Source organism: Eumetopias jubatus, unplaced genomic scaffold, assembly GCF_037043125.1.
Source record: "Eumetopias jubatus isolate StellerSeaLion01/CBP00866 unplaced genomic scaffold, mEumJub1_p1.0 scaffold_3, whole genome shotgun sequence".
Taxonomy (NCBI): domain Eukaryota; kingdom Metazoa; phylum Chordata; class Mammalia; order Carnivora; family Otariidae; genus Eumetopias; species Eumetopias jubatus.
In genome coordinates this window covers 136,428,402-136,443,258 of record NW_028274809.1, presented here as the reverse complement: position 1 = coordinate 136,443,258, position 14,857 = coordinate 136,428,402, and the positions used below count along the sequence as shown (strand labels likewise).

General features: G+C 35.0%; 2 protein-coding genes across 2 annotated transcripts in view; one reads left to right on the top strand and one right to left on the bottom strand.

Moving 5' to 3' along the window:
• The window catches only part of RB1 (RB transcriptional corepressor 1), a 159,858-nt gene that overhangs the window by 26,513 nt on the left and 118,488 nt on the right, over positions 1–14,857 (top strand). Inside the window, exons 3-4 of the mRNA XM_028104473.2 lie at positions 9,853–9,968; positions 14,008–14,127. Coding sequence (XP_027960274.1) covers positions 9,853–9,968; positions 14,008–14,127 — 236 coding nt within the window. The remainder of the gene's footprint in view (positions 1–9,852; positions 9,969–14,007; positions 14,128–14,857) is intronic.
• LOC114210260 (cytochrome c oxidase subunit 7B, mitochondrial) lies at positions 10,077–10,525 on the bottom strand. The gene has a single exon (XM_028104498.2). It carries the CDS (start codon positions 10,447–10,449, stop codon positions 10,207–10,209), a length of 243 nt encoding a protein of 80 aa, XP_027960299.1. The 5' UTR covers positions 10,450–10,525; the 3' UTR covers positions 10,077–10,206.

The window sequence follows — 14,857 nt, the reverse complement described above, 5'->3', positions numbered from 1 at the left end:
CTGTGTGTTGTATCGGAAGTGTGATTGAGGACCAGTAAGCTTCGCTTTCGCATTCCTTTTCTTGGCAATGCCGCTCTTGACTTTCACTTCTTCTGAGTACATCAAAGAATGTTTCTAACACTAACTGCTGTCAGCCAGTATCACATAGGTGAGGGAGGTGGGATTTTCTGACACATTAGTCTGTTATCCCTTTGGTTCCTACATACAGCCTTGGTGAGGAGGAAATCCAAGAGTAGAAGATAAAGACAGCTCTTATCCCCTCTATTCCTCTAATACAATCCTATAATACATTTAATTTATAACCTTATTGTTAATCACTCATTACAATCCTGTGAGTCAAGAGTAAGGATGTGTCCTACTGACCGTGAGTTAGAAAGCATATTTCTTTTTTACAAAATATTTTATTTCTTTCTCTGAGAGAGAGAGAAGGCACGAGCACACCGTAGCAGGGGGATGGGCAGAAGGAGAGGGAGTAGCAGACTCCCTGCTGAGTGTGAAGCCTCAACTCCCTGATCCCAGGACGCTGGGATCATGACCTGAGCCGAAGTTAGATGCTTGACTGACTGAGCCACCCAGGCGCCCAAAAGCATATTTCTTATGGCTTATTTTCATCTTGATCATAGCTAGTATTTTAAACTTTTAAAATTGAATTGAAATTCATGTTGAGTTATGATAGGTAAGGTAATTTTCTGATGCCTCCAAGATGATTTGTGTTACCACATGGTGGCGCTCTTTTGCAAGTTAGTGCATTTTAAAGCAGCAAGGACACATCATCAATTGGGGGTTTATCATTAGGGTGGTTCAAGTGAACTAACCTAAATGCTACCTTAATATGTAGCCTTTTCAAGTGTTGATTGTAGATTTTGATTTAAACTATAATATATGTAATTAATGTTTTAATATCTTTAAGATTTTTCTCATTAGTATTCCTAATATTTCTCTTTATTGCTTTGTATAAATTTAGCACTTATTTATTTATTTTTAAAGATTTTATTTATTTATTTGACAGAGAGAGAGAGAGAGGGATCACAAGTAGGCAGAGCAGCAGGTAGAGGCAGAGGGAGAAGCAGGCACCCCTCTGAGCAGGGAGCCTGATGTGGGGCTCGATCCCAGGACCCTGGGATCATGACCTGAGCCGAAGGCAGATGCTTAGCTGACAGAGTCACCCAGTGCCCCTAGCGCTTTTTAATTTATTGATTGACTTTTCCTACTATAATTGTAAGGAATTTTTAGAAAATATATCTAGGATTAATGAAGAAAAAGAAAACCGTTTGTAATGCTACCACATAGAGATATTAACATTTTGATATGTTTTTGCTTTCCCTTTTAAAAAAGTTTCACCCAATTGTGATCAAAGTATACTCAGAATTTTGTATTTTGGTGGTTTTTTTTTTTCTCTTAACACATCTTTGATATTTTCCCATGTCCTTATAATCTTTGAAATATTTGAAGGGTTTTATATCATTGTGTGATAGAGCTGCATCACAATTTACTTAAATATTCTACTTTAAGATATTTAGGTTTTCCCCACTGTTTTTGCTCTTACAAATAATTCTTTAAACTCTATGGCACTAAATCTTTTTTCATAATTTTTATTTAAATTTTAGTTATTTAATATACAGTGTAGTATTGGTTTCAGGAGTAGAATTCAGTGATTCATCACTTACATACAACACCCAGTGCTCATCACAACAAGTACCCTCTTTAATACCCATCACCCATCTAGCCCATTCCCCACCCACCTCCCTCTGTCAACCCTGTTGGTTCTCTATAGTTGTTAAGAGTCTCTTATGGTTTGTTGCCCACTCTCCTTTTTTCTCCCTTCCAATATGTTCATCTGTTTTCTTTCTTAAATTCCACATATGGGTGAGATCATGTGGTGTTTGTCTTTCTCTGACTGACTTATTTCGCTTAGCATAATGCACTCTAGCTCCATTCATGTTGTCACAAATGGCAAGATTTCATTCTTTTTGATGGCTGAATAATATTCCTGTGTGTGTGTGTGTGTGTGTGTGTGTGTGTGTGTGTGTGTGTGTGAGTGTTTGTTTGTTTGTATACACACACCACATCTTTATCCATTCATCAGTTGATGGACATTTGGGCTCTCTCCATAGTTTGGCTATTATTAATAATGCTGCTATAAACATCAGGGTGCGGGTACCCCTTCGAATCTGTATTTTTGTATCCTTTGGGTAAATAACTAGTAGGGCAATTACTGGCTCATAGGGTAGTTCTATTTTTAACTTTTTGAGGAATCTCCATGCTGTTTTCCGGAGTGACTATATCAGTTTATATTCCCACAAACAGTGCAAGAGGGTTCCTCTTTCTCTGCATCCTCACCAACACCTGTTGTTTCTTGTGTTGTTGATTTTAGCCATTCTGACAGGTGTGTATCTCATCATAGTTTTGGTTTGTATTTTCCTGAGGATGAGTGATGTTGGGCATCTTTTCATGTGTCTGTTAGCCGTCTGGATGTCTTCTTTGGAAAAGTGTCATTCATGTCTTCTGCCCATTTTTTAACTGGATTATTTAGTTTTGGATGTCGAGTTGGTAAGTTCTTTATAGATTTTAGATACTAACCCTTCATCAGATATGTTGTTTGCAAATATCTTCTCTCATTCCATAGGCTGCCTTTTAGTTTTGTTGATTGTTTCCTGCACTGTGCAGGAGCTTTTTTATCTTGATGTAGTCCCACTAGTTCAGTTTTGCTTTTGTTTCCCTTGCCTCTGGCGATGTATTACACTAACTCTTGATTCAACACTCCAGATATTTTCGTTGTATAAATTCTTAGATATAAAACTGAACTCTTAAGGATCTTCATGCATATTATCAAAATGTCTTTCAGTTGGTACTATTTTGAGGTTCAGTCTTTTCAAAATATGTTTGTTAGAAAGGACCATTTTTTCTTTTGCAGAATGCTTGTTCTTGTCCTTGCCCATTTATTTTCTTCATGTTTTACCATTTCTTTTTGGTAATTCTTTTGGCTGGGTACAAATAATTTTTCTCTGTTTTAACCATTTTTAAGGTCCTCTTTTAAGCCCTTTTCATAATTTTCAACTAAATTTTTAAGAAAACACATTAGGTTACAGATTTTAGGTTGTAAATTGCCATTGGAGAATAAGCTGTGGGGATGTCTGGTGGCTCAGTCAGTTAAACGTCTGCCTTTGGTTCAGGTCATGATCTCAGGGTCCTGGGATCGAGTCCCACATCGGGCTCCTTGCTCAGTGGGGAGCCTGCTTCTCCCTCTGCCTGCCGCTTCCCCTGCTTGTGCTTTCTCTCTCTCTGATATAAATAAATAAAAAAATCTTAAAAAAAAAAAGCTGTGGATCTTGAGAAAACAATCAGGGCTGGCAAGCAGGGTAAGATACGCTAATCATTTGTATAGTGGTGGTAGGGGTTGCTGTGGAAGTAAATGAGATTGCTGAGAAAAACAATGTGGTGGAAAAAGTCTTCAGCGTTAGGAAACACTGAAAAAGTTGTGAGAGAGAAAGAAATGAGAATGAGGATATTAGAGTGTTTTAAAAGCTAAGGGAAAAAGTTTCATTTCAACAGTGTCAGATGCTACTTAGAGGTCTTTGTGGATGAAACCCAAAAAAGGCCATTTAGTTTGGAAAGAAGGATCTTTGAAGACCTAGATAGAGAATAACCTCAGTATAATACTGAGAGTATGTGTTCAGTGGGTGTACTATGTGTGTCCTGTGAGAGTATATATGGTGAGTATGTGTGTGAATAGTGAGCAAATGAAAGGTTTGTATGTGGAGGGAGGATAGTAGCTTGATAAGGTCCAGAGATAGAAATATAGGTTATTTTTTGTTTTTAAGGTGATATAGGCTTATTTGTAAAGAGAAAGAAGTTTTTAGAAGGGAAACTGTTAGAGAAATTACAAAAAGATAGAGGGAGTAATGAATAAGCCGCCAGGTCTTGAAGGAGATGAGAGGCAGTGAGATTGAAAATCGGAGGTAGAAAGGCATTAGAGTTTTAATTTGAGAGTGGAGGAGAATGTCCATTTGTAAAAATCAGAAGAGAAGACAAATTTAGAGATGAGGATGCAGAGACATTTTAAAAAAGACTGTAAGATAGGGTAATTAGAAAGTATTTGATGTGGAGAAGAATGTTGAGGCTTTAGGGATTGTGATTCTTTAAGCTTCTCTATAAAATAGAAATTAAGAATAAAGAATAGTAAAACAGTTCAGAATACAGAACTCTTGGTGGGGTGATGAGATTAAGGATTCAATAGTGAAAATGTTAGGAACATCAATGTAGAAATGTAATAAAGAAATATTCTCGAAAAAAATGGAGCAGTACTAAATTGAGTGTTAGGAAACTTGGGTTTTAGGTCTGTGGCATTGACTGGCTATATTGTGCAAGTCTCAGTTCTAGTCTTTAATTTCTTAATCTGCACAATGAGAGGTGAATCAGGTGACCTTTTCAGATTGAAAAATCCTGAACCAAACTAAAAAAGAACTAAACATATAAAACCACATTAATCAAGACATTGTAGTATTGGTGAAAAGAAAGGCCAGTCAGTGGAACAGATCAGAGGATCCAGAAATAGAATCCACACATGTATGCTCAGTCTTTGTACATACAAATTTGAAGGTAATTCAGGCAGGAAGGATATTCCTTTCAACAAGTGATGTTGGAGCAACTGGATGGATATTCGTGTACGAAAAATGAACTTTGATCCCTACCTTGCACCACTTATAAAAATTAACTTGAATTCGAGACCTAAACTTGTAGAAGATGACATAGGAAATCTTTGTGACCTTTGGTTAAGCAGAGATTTCAAAGATCATACCACTAAAAGCATGATCCATAAAAGAAAAAAAGTAAATTGAGCTTCATTAAAATGAAAAACTTATGCTTTTTGAAATATATTGTTTGAGAAAGTGAAAATACAAGTCACAGACCAGGTGAAAATTTTTGCAAAATACCTATCAAAGAATTTGAATCCAGAATGTATGAATAATTCTTACAGCTTAATAAGACAAACAACTGAATAGAAAAGTAACAAAAGTTTGGAAAAGACGCTTTACCAAGGAAGAGATACAGATGTTAAGTAAGATTTGAAAAAATAGTCAATGTCGTTAGTCTGTGGGAAAATGTACCACTACACTCCTATTAGGATGGCTAGAAAACAAGCAACAAACATTGGAAAAACAGTTTGTTAGTTTTTTATAGACTTAAACTGACTTTTAACATAGAACTTAGCTATTCCCCAACTAGGTATTTGCCCAAGAAATGAAAACATACATTTATTTAAAGACCTGTACTTGGATATTTAGGGTTAGGGTTAGTAGCATTATTTATCAGTGTATTCAACTGTTAGACTGGATAAACAAATTGTGGTATATTCATACAATGGAGTACATTCAGAAATTAAATGGAATAAATACTAATAGATATAACAGTATAGATGAATCCTCCCAAACATTATGCCAAGTGAAAAAAGCCTGACAAAAAAGACTACAGACCATATGATTCCATTGGTATGACATTCTGGAAAAGGAATTAAAATCAGATCAGTGATTGCCTGGGGCTGGGGGTCAATAGACCCGATTTCCTAAACACACACACACAAATCCTTTATTCCCAAGGATGGATATTTATGGTAGGGAGAAGATTAGATAGTGAGAGGCTCTGAGACAGCTATGGTATAGTGGAATGAGCGCTAGATTCACTGATAATAGTAATGCTGCTGCTGCTAATTAATTCTGATTCAGTAGGTACAATGCCGGGCACCAAGCTGATTACTTAAGAGCATCCTCACTGCTAATTTTTGTGGTGATTCTAGGATTAGACACTATTATCGTCATTCCTATTTTAGTAGAAACTGAGGTTTAATTGGATTTAAACAAGTTGCCCACAGTTAACACAACTCGAGTATGTATTCAAACTCTTGAGTGTTTGACACCAAAATCCATGTTCTTAAATAAGAGAGTGTAAGTTCCAGGAAGATACGGAATTTTTGTTTTTGTTTTTGTTTTCACCACTGTATTCCCCAGTCATAACCATGACAGTTGTATAATGTGTATTTCTTGAAAAATTATTAGAGATCTCAAATTTTGGAAAGCGTTAAAAAAACAAATAGGAAGGTACAAAGAAGCCTATATGAAGATAAAGATGATATTTAAATTAGTGTATTTTAGTGATTAGACTGATGTTTTTCATTTAAACATTTATCATATCAAATGACTTTGTGTTAAATTGTGTTGTCTATGTCCTAATAAAATCTGCTGTTTTAAAAAGTGATCAAAGTAATTATAGAGTAGGATTTTATAGTTGATTCTAATCTTTCTGGTTTTATAAATTTTTTCCATCTAGCAAATCTTGGTGGCAACCAGGTATAAGATCAGACCAAGTCAACGTTACTGGTTACAACTAAACTACAAGCCCTTCCTGTGTGTGCATGCGTGTGTGTGTGTGTGTGTGTGTGTGTGTGTGTTTAGAAAGTCTACTTCTAGGACTCTCCTAGTTGGAAACTGATCATTTCCTTTCCATAGATACATAAAAATATTTGCTTGTAAATGAATAATCCGGTTGATCTCATCTGTAACCTGGTTCCCTCTGACATATTTAATATTTAGTAGCCTGAAGTTTAGAAGGAACATTAATTTTTCTTCCATAGATAAAGGTATATCAAGAAGAAAAAACACTATACAAAAAAGAGTTAATTGGAATGCAGCTAGAACAACAACAGCAACAATAGCAAGCTTTATAAATCATCTGAAATAACGGTCATACATTTTGCTCATAAGAAAGTTACTTAGGTCCTTAAAAATCAGAACCTATTTATACAACATTTCATTTAGGCATTTTATCATTTCAAATGAGTTTGTGTTGAACTGTGTTCGCTATGTCCAAATAAAATCTGTTGTTCTTAAAAAATGAATAAGCAATGTTCTCCATTTTAATAACTTTAGTTACTTCCTTTCTCAACCTTTAAAACAGTTAAAAAAAAATACTATAGTTCCTGAAAGTAGACACATTGAGAGCAGTTAGGTTTAACAGGTGATAGCCTGTGAGCAAGGAAGCAAACCAAAAACATAAGAAATAAGCACAAAAATTAAAAAAGTAATGTAGTGTGGAGGTTATTTATTATAGGGACAAACAACCTTTTACCTCTTAGTTTCTGAGAAATTGACCATATTAATATAAATACATACAAAGGTTGATGTTCATTTTATTAAAATATACTTACTAGTCATTATAACAATCAAGCTATGTATACTTTGTTCATTTGCAGAAATAATATATAATATGGTTTCAAAAATCAAATTTATTGAAGCAGATTTTACAGACACTAAAGTCAACCAATTTTGAGTGAATAGGTCAATAAGTTTTAACAAATGTATTCAACATGCAATTACTACCATTAATTAAGATATAGAAATTTTTGGTTACTCCAGAAAGTTTTCTCCTCCTTTGCAGTCATTCCCCAGATACCTCCATTCCTGTCCCTAGACAGCCACTGATCTACTTTTTGCCATTAAAGCTTAATTTTGTCTTTTCTAGAATTTTGTAGGAGAGGAATCACACGGTACACAGGATGTACCCTGTTTTCTCTGGCTTCTTTTTCTCCATGAAATAATTTTGAGATTTATCTATGTTGTGTTTATTAGTACTTTCCCTTTTTATTGTTGAATAACATTCCATTGTATGGATATACCAGAGTTTATCTGTTCACCTGTTTTTGGATATTGGGTTGTTTCTAGTTTTTGGTTTTTATGATTGAAGCTGCTATTAATATTCATGTACAAAGCTTCCATTTCTCTTGGGTATAAATATCTGGGAGTGGTATTGCTAAGTGTTATAGAAAGTATATACTTAACTTTAGAAGAACTTGCCAAACTTGTTTTTCAGAATGGTTGTACCATTTTACATGTTCACCAGCAATGTTTGAGTATTCCTTGCTCTACAATCCTCACCAACCTTTGATATTGTCAGTCTTTTTAATTTAATCATTTTAGTGGATGTGTAGTTGTAAGTTTTAAAAGATTTTTATAGAAATGCAACAGATTTCTGCATATTGTGGAATTTAAGAAACAAAACAAACAGGCAAAGAAAAAAAGAGAGACAACCAAGAAACACACCCTTAACTAAAGAGAACAAACTGATGGCTACCAGAGGGGAGGTGGGTGGAGGGGTGGGTGAAATAGGTGACGGAGATTAAGGAGTGCTCTTGTCGTGATTAGCACAGGGTGATGTATGGAAGTGTTGAATCACTATATTGTATACCTGAAAGTAATATAACATTGTATGTTAGCTATACTGGAATTAAAATAAAAACTTAATAAAAAATATTTATTTTCCAAGGAGCTAAAAATCATGGAAAAGTTTAGAGTTGGATAATGATAAACTTTTTATTATCAATACAATTTGATAATCCAGGGATGCCTGGGTGGCTCAGTTGGTGAAGCATCTGCCTTAGGCTCAGGTCATGATCCCGGGGTCCTGGGATGGAGCCTCACATTGGGCTCCTTGCTTGGTGGGGAACCTGCTTCTTCCTCTGCCTGCCGCTCCCCCTGCTTGTTCTCTCTCTCTCTCTGACAAATAAATAAAAATCTTTAAAAAATTTGATAATCCAGAATAATTTTTAAAAGATTTATTTATTTGAGAGAGAGATTGTGAGCTGGGGGGGGGCGGTGCAGAGAGGGAGAGAGAATCCTGCTGAGTGCAGACCCTGACATCATGACCTGAGCCAAAACCAAGAGTTGGCCACTTAACTGACTGAGCCACCCGGGCACCCCAGAATGATTCTTTTCTTAAAGCTTATATATAATTGAGATTTCAAAACAATGTAAATTTGCATCACATACTTCTCAGCTCTATTGTAACCTCCAACTAAGAGTAAGCAAATAGTTCAAGGTGTGTAATAGAATATCAGATAATTTGGTATCTTTTGTTTTCAATTTAATATAATCAAATTTTACCTACAAAACTTACATATCTAGAAAGTAATACATATTTTTAGGGGAAAAGGTATTCTAATGATAATGAAAAAATATTCTAATGATAATCATAGCCATCACTCATCAAGTACTAATTATATGTCAGGCATTATGCTAAGGGCCTTATATGTATAATCTCATTTAATTCTTACCAAGTGAGATATGTATTATTATTTCCACCTCACAAAGAAGGCAATTATGGCACTGAGGGATATAAATTTCACAAGGTTAAAATATACTTGAGTCCATAGATTGATTAAAAAATGAGTGAATCAGGGGTGCCTAGGTGTGACTCGGTGAGTTAACTAGTCAACTCTTGATTTTGGCTGAGGTCATGATCTCAGGGTCCTGGGATTAAGCCCAGGTCAGGCTCTGCAATCAGCAGGGAGTCTGCTCAAGGATTAGCTCTCCCTCTCCCTCTGCTCCTCCCCCTGCTCACGTGCATACACAGGTGAACTCTCTCTCTCACTCCCTAAAAATAAATGTCTTTAAAAAACAAGAGTGAATCAGAGCAAAAGGAGGATAATCATGTAAGAAAGTACCCTTGTTTTTTTTAAAAATAATTTATGTTATGGACTTGAAAATCTTTTAAGTTGGCTCTGATGACATTGGATTATTTAAAAATGAAAGTATTTACTTCAGAGAACTGACCCCTAAATTTTTCACAGTAAGTTGTAATTTAACTTTTTGATCTTTCTAGTAATTTTTTTTGACTTATAATATAAAATTTAAGTGTTTTTGATTAGTGTAGAATTAAATTCTCTCAAGTATATACCATCATAAGGATTTAAAAACAAGTGTATGTTGAATAAGAAAAATATTATCATATAATACAATTTTAATATGTATCTAGTATGTGAATGATTAATGAAGTATTTGAATCTTTTTTTTTTGTACCCAGGAAGGTTATGTTCAAAGGAAAAAGGAGCTATGGGGAATCTGTATCTTTATTGCAGCAGTTGACCTAGATGAGATGCCATTCACTTTTACTGAGCTACAGAAAAACATAGAAACCAGGTAAAATTTATTACATCAATATAGGCCTCTGCCATCAAAGAAAAGTATTTCTGAACTTTCCTCTGGACTAGTGAGAAATGCTAAAATTAAATAAAACTTTTATTTTTTTTTTTTTGAAGGTTTCAAATGTACTTTATTTCTTCAACCATGCCATACTTTAATGGGTGCACAGTGCTTTTACTTGGCATCAATTATGAGTTGGTTTTGCAACAATTCAGTATTACACCAACTGGGATGTTTACTGATCTCTCCATTCCTTTGGGGTGACTCTGCCAACAGGGGACAGGTTCCACTCTATTCCAATTTGTGTTGCTGTATATGCCCATACAGCAATACAGAAAGTGGCTCCACTAGCTAGTACGGCATTACCATATTTGTCATGGAAATCAGGTGTCCTTTTCTGGTGGCTCTGCCTTGCCATTGTTTGTGGAATGCTTTGAACTCTGAGACGACTTAGAGCGGTTCTGACTATGGGAAACATTCTGAAGCTGAAGATACAACGGTGCAACTGTAGCTGCTGCTTTGCTACAACTTCGTCCCAAGTCTCCTTGCAAAGAGCCCTGAAAAACAAAATCTAAAATTAAATAAAACTTTTAAAGGACTTAGGTCAACCAGTGAACTGTCCTCTCCTGGAGCCTTAATGAATGTGTATTTATGTTATAGTTTCTCAAGAATGTAGCAGTTTGTGTCCTGGGAAATTTTTCATCATGTTTCCCACTTTCTAGAACTTTCTCAATTGTAGCTGTTGATAAAATGGACAAAAAGAGCAAGGGTTTATAAAGTAGGCTTATTTAGTTTAAAATTTTTATAAAAGTGGTGTGAGTCTATCTTAAAGGAATTTAGTTAACATTTATTGTTTGATTGCTTAATATAATGCATGCATAATTATATATTTTTTGAGGCTGTATATTCAGCTGAGTTTCCATAATTAGTCCAATAATTGTTTGTTGTTGAGCTTATAAGCCTTATAAGAAGAATTTACTAATTTGTTTCCAATAACTCCTGAACTTTATCTTGAGCAGCTTTGTGGGACATCCAGTCATTTCATTTGCAGCATATTTACAAAATCTAACAGTAAATAATTTTACCAGAAAGGTAGTAGTATATGTTTCTTCTCGGATAAAATCATCTAGAATTAAACATAATTAGTATTTTATTTAAATGAGATAAATTACATTGCTGTATTTTTCAGTAACTCTTTTTCTTACTACCTTTAAATAAAATGTGGAAACAAAGACCTTGTATATTCATATTTAACCTATTGAATTAGAATTGGTTTACCTCTCAGAGATTTTAGTTTTAATTTATTCATAAAATTACTAAGTCAAAATAGTTTTATATAGCTGAAAATTATGTAAATAATTTAAGTAAATTCTACATTAATTTATACATTCATGCAGTAGGTGTTTCAGTGGCCTAGAGGAATGAAAAGGATTGAATGTTTCAGTTAAGATAGAGCGGGTTTAATGGGTCTCTGTTGTTTTACAAGCTATATGACCTAGAACCGATTGCTTAGCTTTATTAAGTTTCAGTTTCCTCATCTGTGAAATTAGTGTGTGAAATCTGTGAAATCATCTGTGAAATCCTCATCTGTGAAATGAAAATTATTAGCTATTTTATAGAATTATGAGAATTAAATAACTTATAATGAATTGAAAAGTAAGTAGTTCATAGAATCAGTGCTTGTAACTTAACCATAGGTATTGATGAGGTCTTGATCTCTTTCCTGCTGTAGACCACCCCTCCATGCCCTTCCTCTGCAAAATAAATAAATAAATAAATAAGAAAGGAAAGAAAAACAGTTGTTAGGCTCTGTGATACTGTGCTAGGTTCTAATGATACAGAGGTGAGAAATAGTCTCTGAGCTCAAGAAATTCATTCCAGTGGGAAGATAAAATTAAACAGATGGCTGCAATACAGTGTTATAAAGCTATTTATAGACTACTAAATAAATATGACAGAAAGGCTATTACATCTTTTATCTCTAAGATGAAAGAATTTTCCTGGCAAAGCTTTTCCTGAACGGAACAACACTTGTAATTGGGCACGTCATAAATAATCTCCCTACAATAAATATAATTATTTGTTACAGCTTTTTCCTAGGTCATCTCTTTGTTCTAATAACTATCCAGGAATGGTATCTAGACCACTGCTGCTTAAATGTGCCTTGGTAAAGGACTTTTTTTTTCAATAAGTCATGGACTGACGTTTAAAAAGTGTATAATATAAATTAATTATTAGAAAAATGAAAGAAAAAAAATTATACAAACCACAGGACCAAACTTTTTATTATTATATTCAGCAGGCATAAAATTAGTGTTAAATTGCTATAAAAGTTTTTATATGCTTACTCTCAATTTCTGTATTTATTTAATTGTGGACGAATAACAAAACATATCAATCCATGGAGCACTGCTGTAGAATAAGTAGTTATTTTAGATTTGTATGTCTTAATTATGGCTCTTCATGCCTGCTTTTCATCTCTGTAGCCTTCCCTCTTCTCTTCTTTCCTTCAGAGAAGGGCTGCAGAAGGAATAGAGACTCACTTAAGTTACCCCTAGAAAAAGATGGCTTTGTAGTAACAATTCAGTTTCCATAGTGCTCCATAGGTATTGCCATATTATCTCATAAAAACTGGAACTGAGTGTGCTTCTTGAATAAATGGTTTTCTGAGGTTGATTTATTTTTCTCTGAAGGTATCTAGACATTTACTCCATTCTCTTTTCTCTTGTGAGCAGCATCATGATCATCTACTCCATATCATTTCTACTTCTTTATTTGCTGTTCCATATTGCTTGTCATGGCTGCCCCAGTCCCTTCTATATCACAAGTGCTTTAATGACCTTCTCTTGGGTTCTTTGTTCGCTGATTAGCTGAAGCTTTTATTTTTACGGTTCTTGAGATGAATGTCTGAGTGGTCCAGCCCATTTTTTAGAATGAAGCCTTAACTCAGTTGCTGGAGAGTGTATGGGTGGGTCTGGTGACTACCCTTGAGTTCATTTAGCTGCTATGGTGTAATTCCTTAGACAAACTTGATTAGAAATGAGTGTGTGAGGTGCAGTTGATGATTGCTATGTTTAGTGCCCTATTTTTTTATTAGTGAAAAATGTATGTATTAATATTTCAAATAGATTAATTTTTTATAGAAAACAATAAAGAATGATTTAAAGTCATTATTTAAACAACCTAAACATTTTAATCAGTTTTTCTTTTCCCTTCCCCAACAATTCAGTCCTAAAACCATTGGTGGGGGAAGAAAGTAGGTATGTACATCTGTGGTAGGAGAGAGCATGGGGTGCAGAGAAGGATGTTAGAGCCCAGGTGGGTATTCACCTGGGTGTAGTTGGGGGTGAGGGTCCTGGTATGGGCTGCTTGGTGTGCAGTGTCAGAGATCAAGCCAGGTGTGTGGGTAGCCAGACCACATGTGAAGCGAGTGCAGTCTGGGCTGGGGAGTCAGAACCCTACTAGGGTGAGGAAGATGTCCATGTTGAGGAGTCGGGGCAGTCTAGGATGGGGAGTCAGTCTGAGGAGGAGAGGAGAGTGCCCATGTGGGAGAGTGGGTAACTTTGGAGGTGGAAGGTAGTTAAATGCAGGGCGATTGACTAAGTGAGTAAATAAAGATAAATGGATCGCAACTTTCTCACTATTAAGGAAGAGTTACAAATTTGAAAAGGGAAACATTAGAATAAACTATGTGGTTTTATGTTGGAATTGGATAAATGGATGTGAGCTTACAGTTTTCAAAACATATAGGTATGTGTAGAAATAAATATGTATGTATATGTCTATCATAACAACCCTTTTTTTTGGTATAAATAGAGGTAGGCATAGGTATATACATATAGGGTTGTAGGTTGAAGCTAGTTGATTTTTACTCTTCAAACTAGTAAAATGCAAAAAGTAATTCCTTCCAAGGAATATAATAGTGATTTGGCATGGAGCTAATAAACTTTTGAATTGAAATGTCTATGCTTTGAAAATGAAATAAAATGAATTTTTTCAGTTACAGATTCACTTTTTTCTATTCCTTTCTTTGTAGTGTCTGCAAATTCTTTGATTTACTAAAAGAAATTGATACCAGTACCAAAGTTGATAATGCTATGTCAAGACTGTTAAAGAAGTATAATGTATTGTGTGCACTCTACAGCAAATTAGAAAGGTAAAGTAAAAATTTTATTAGGATTACACCCCAGGGGCGCCTGGGTGGCTCAGATGGTTAAGCGTCTGCCTTCGGCTCAGGTCATGATCCCAGGGTCCTGGGATCGAGTCCCGCGTCGGGCTCCCTGCTCCTTGGGAGCCTGCTTCTCCCTCTGCCTCTCTCTCTCTCTCTGTCTTTCATGAATAAATAAATAAAATCTTTAAAAAAAAAAGATTACACCCCAGTTTTGCATGTTACTGTTGATGATTAGATTCCATCTGGGAACTATATTTAGTAAAGTTATTAGGTATTACCCCTTAGATTTGTCCCCTTTGCTGTTAGTTTTTTTTTTATAGGTTCTTAGCTTTCTTTTTAATCCAGTCATATGCATTGTGAATGTTTCCTCCAAAATTGTTATACTGTCCTTTCATATTTCTCATTCGTTTTAACAAACTTTAAGACTTTAGTCTTCTCTGCCAGAGACTTCCAGTTCTCAGTGGAAGAGTGACCTAAATTTAAACTTCTTTCTAATGTGTTATTTAGTTTAGAAAGAGAAAAACATACTGGTAGTAGAAGGTGTACATGACCTATACTACCAAGCTATGATTTGTATTCTCAGTGGTGTAAATGGAGACTTTTCATTCCTTTTAACTGGGAGAAAGATGAAATTCAGATAAACTTGGGTTAAGTTTTTAATACACTTTTCATCCAAGTCGCCACTGCCACTGGTAAAATGCCAAATCTGGCATGT

Bases quoted from the DNA above. Each gene is read 5' to 3' on its own strand.
- LOC114210260 (XM_028104498.2), bottom strand. From the start codon at position 10,449: ATGTTTCCCATAGTCAGAACCGCTCTAAGTCGTCTCAGAGTTCAAAGC.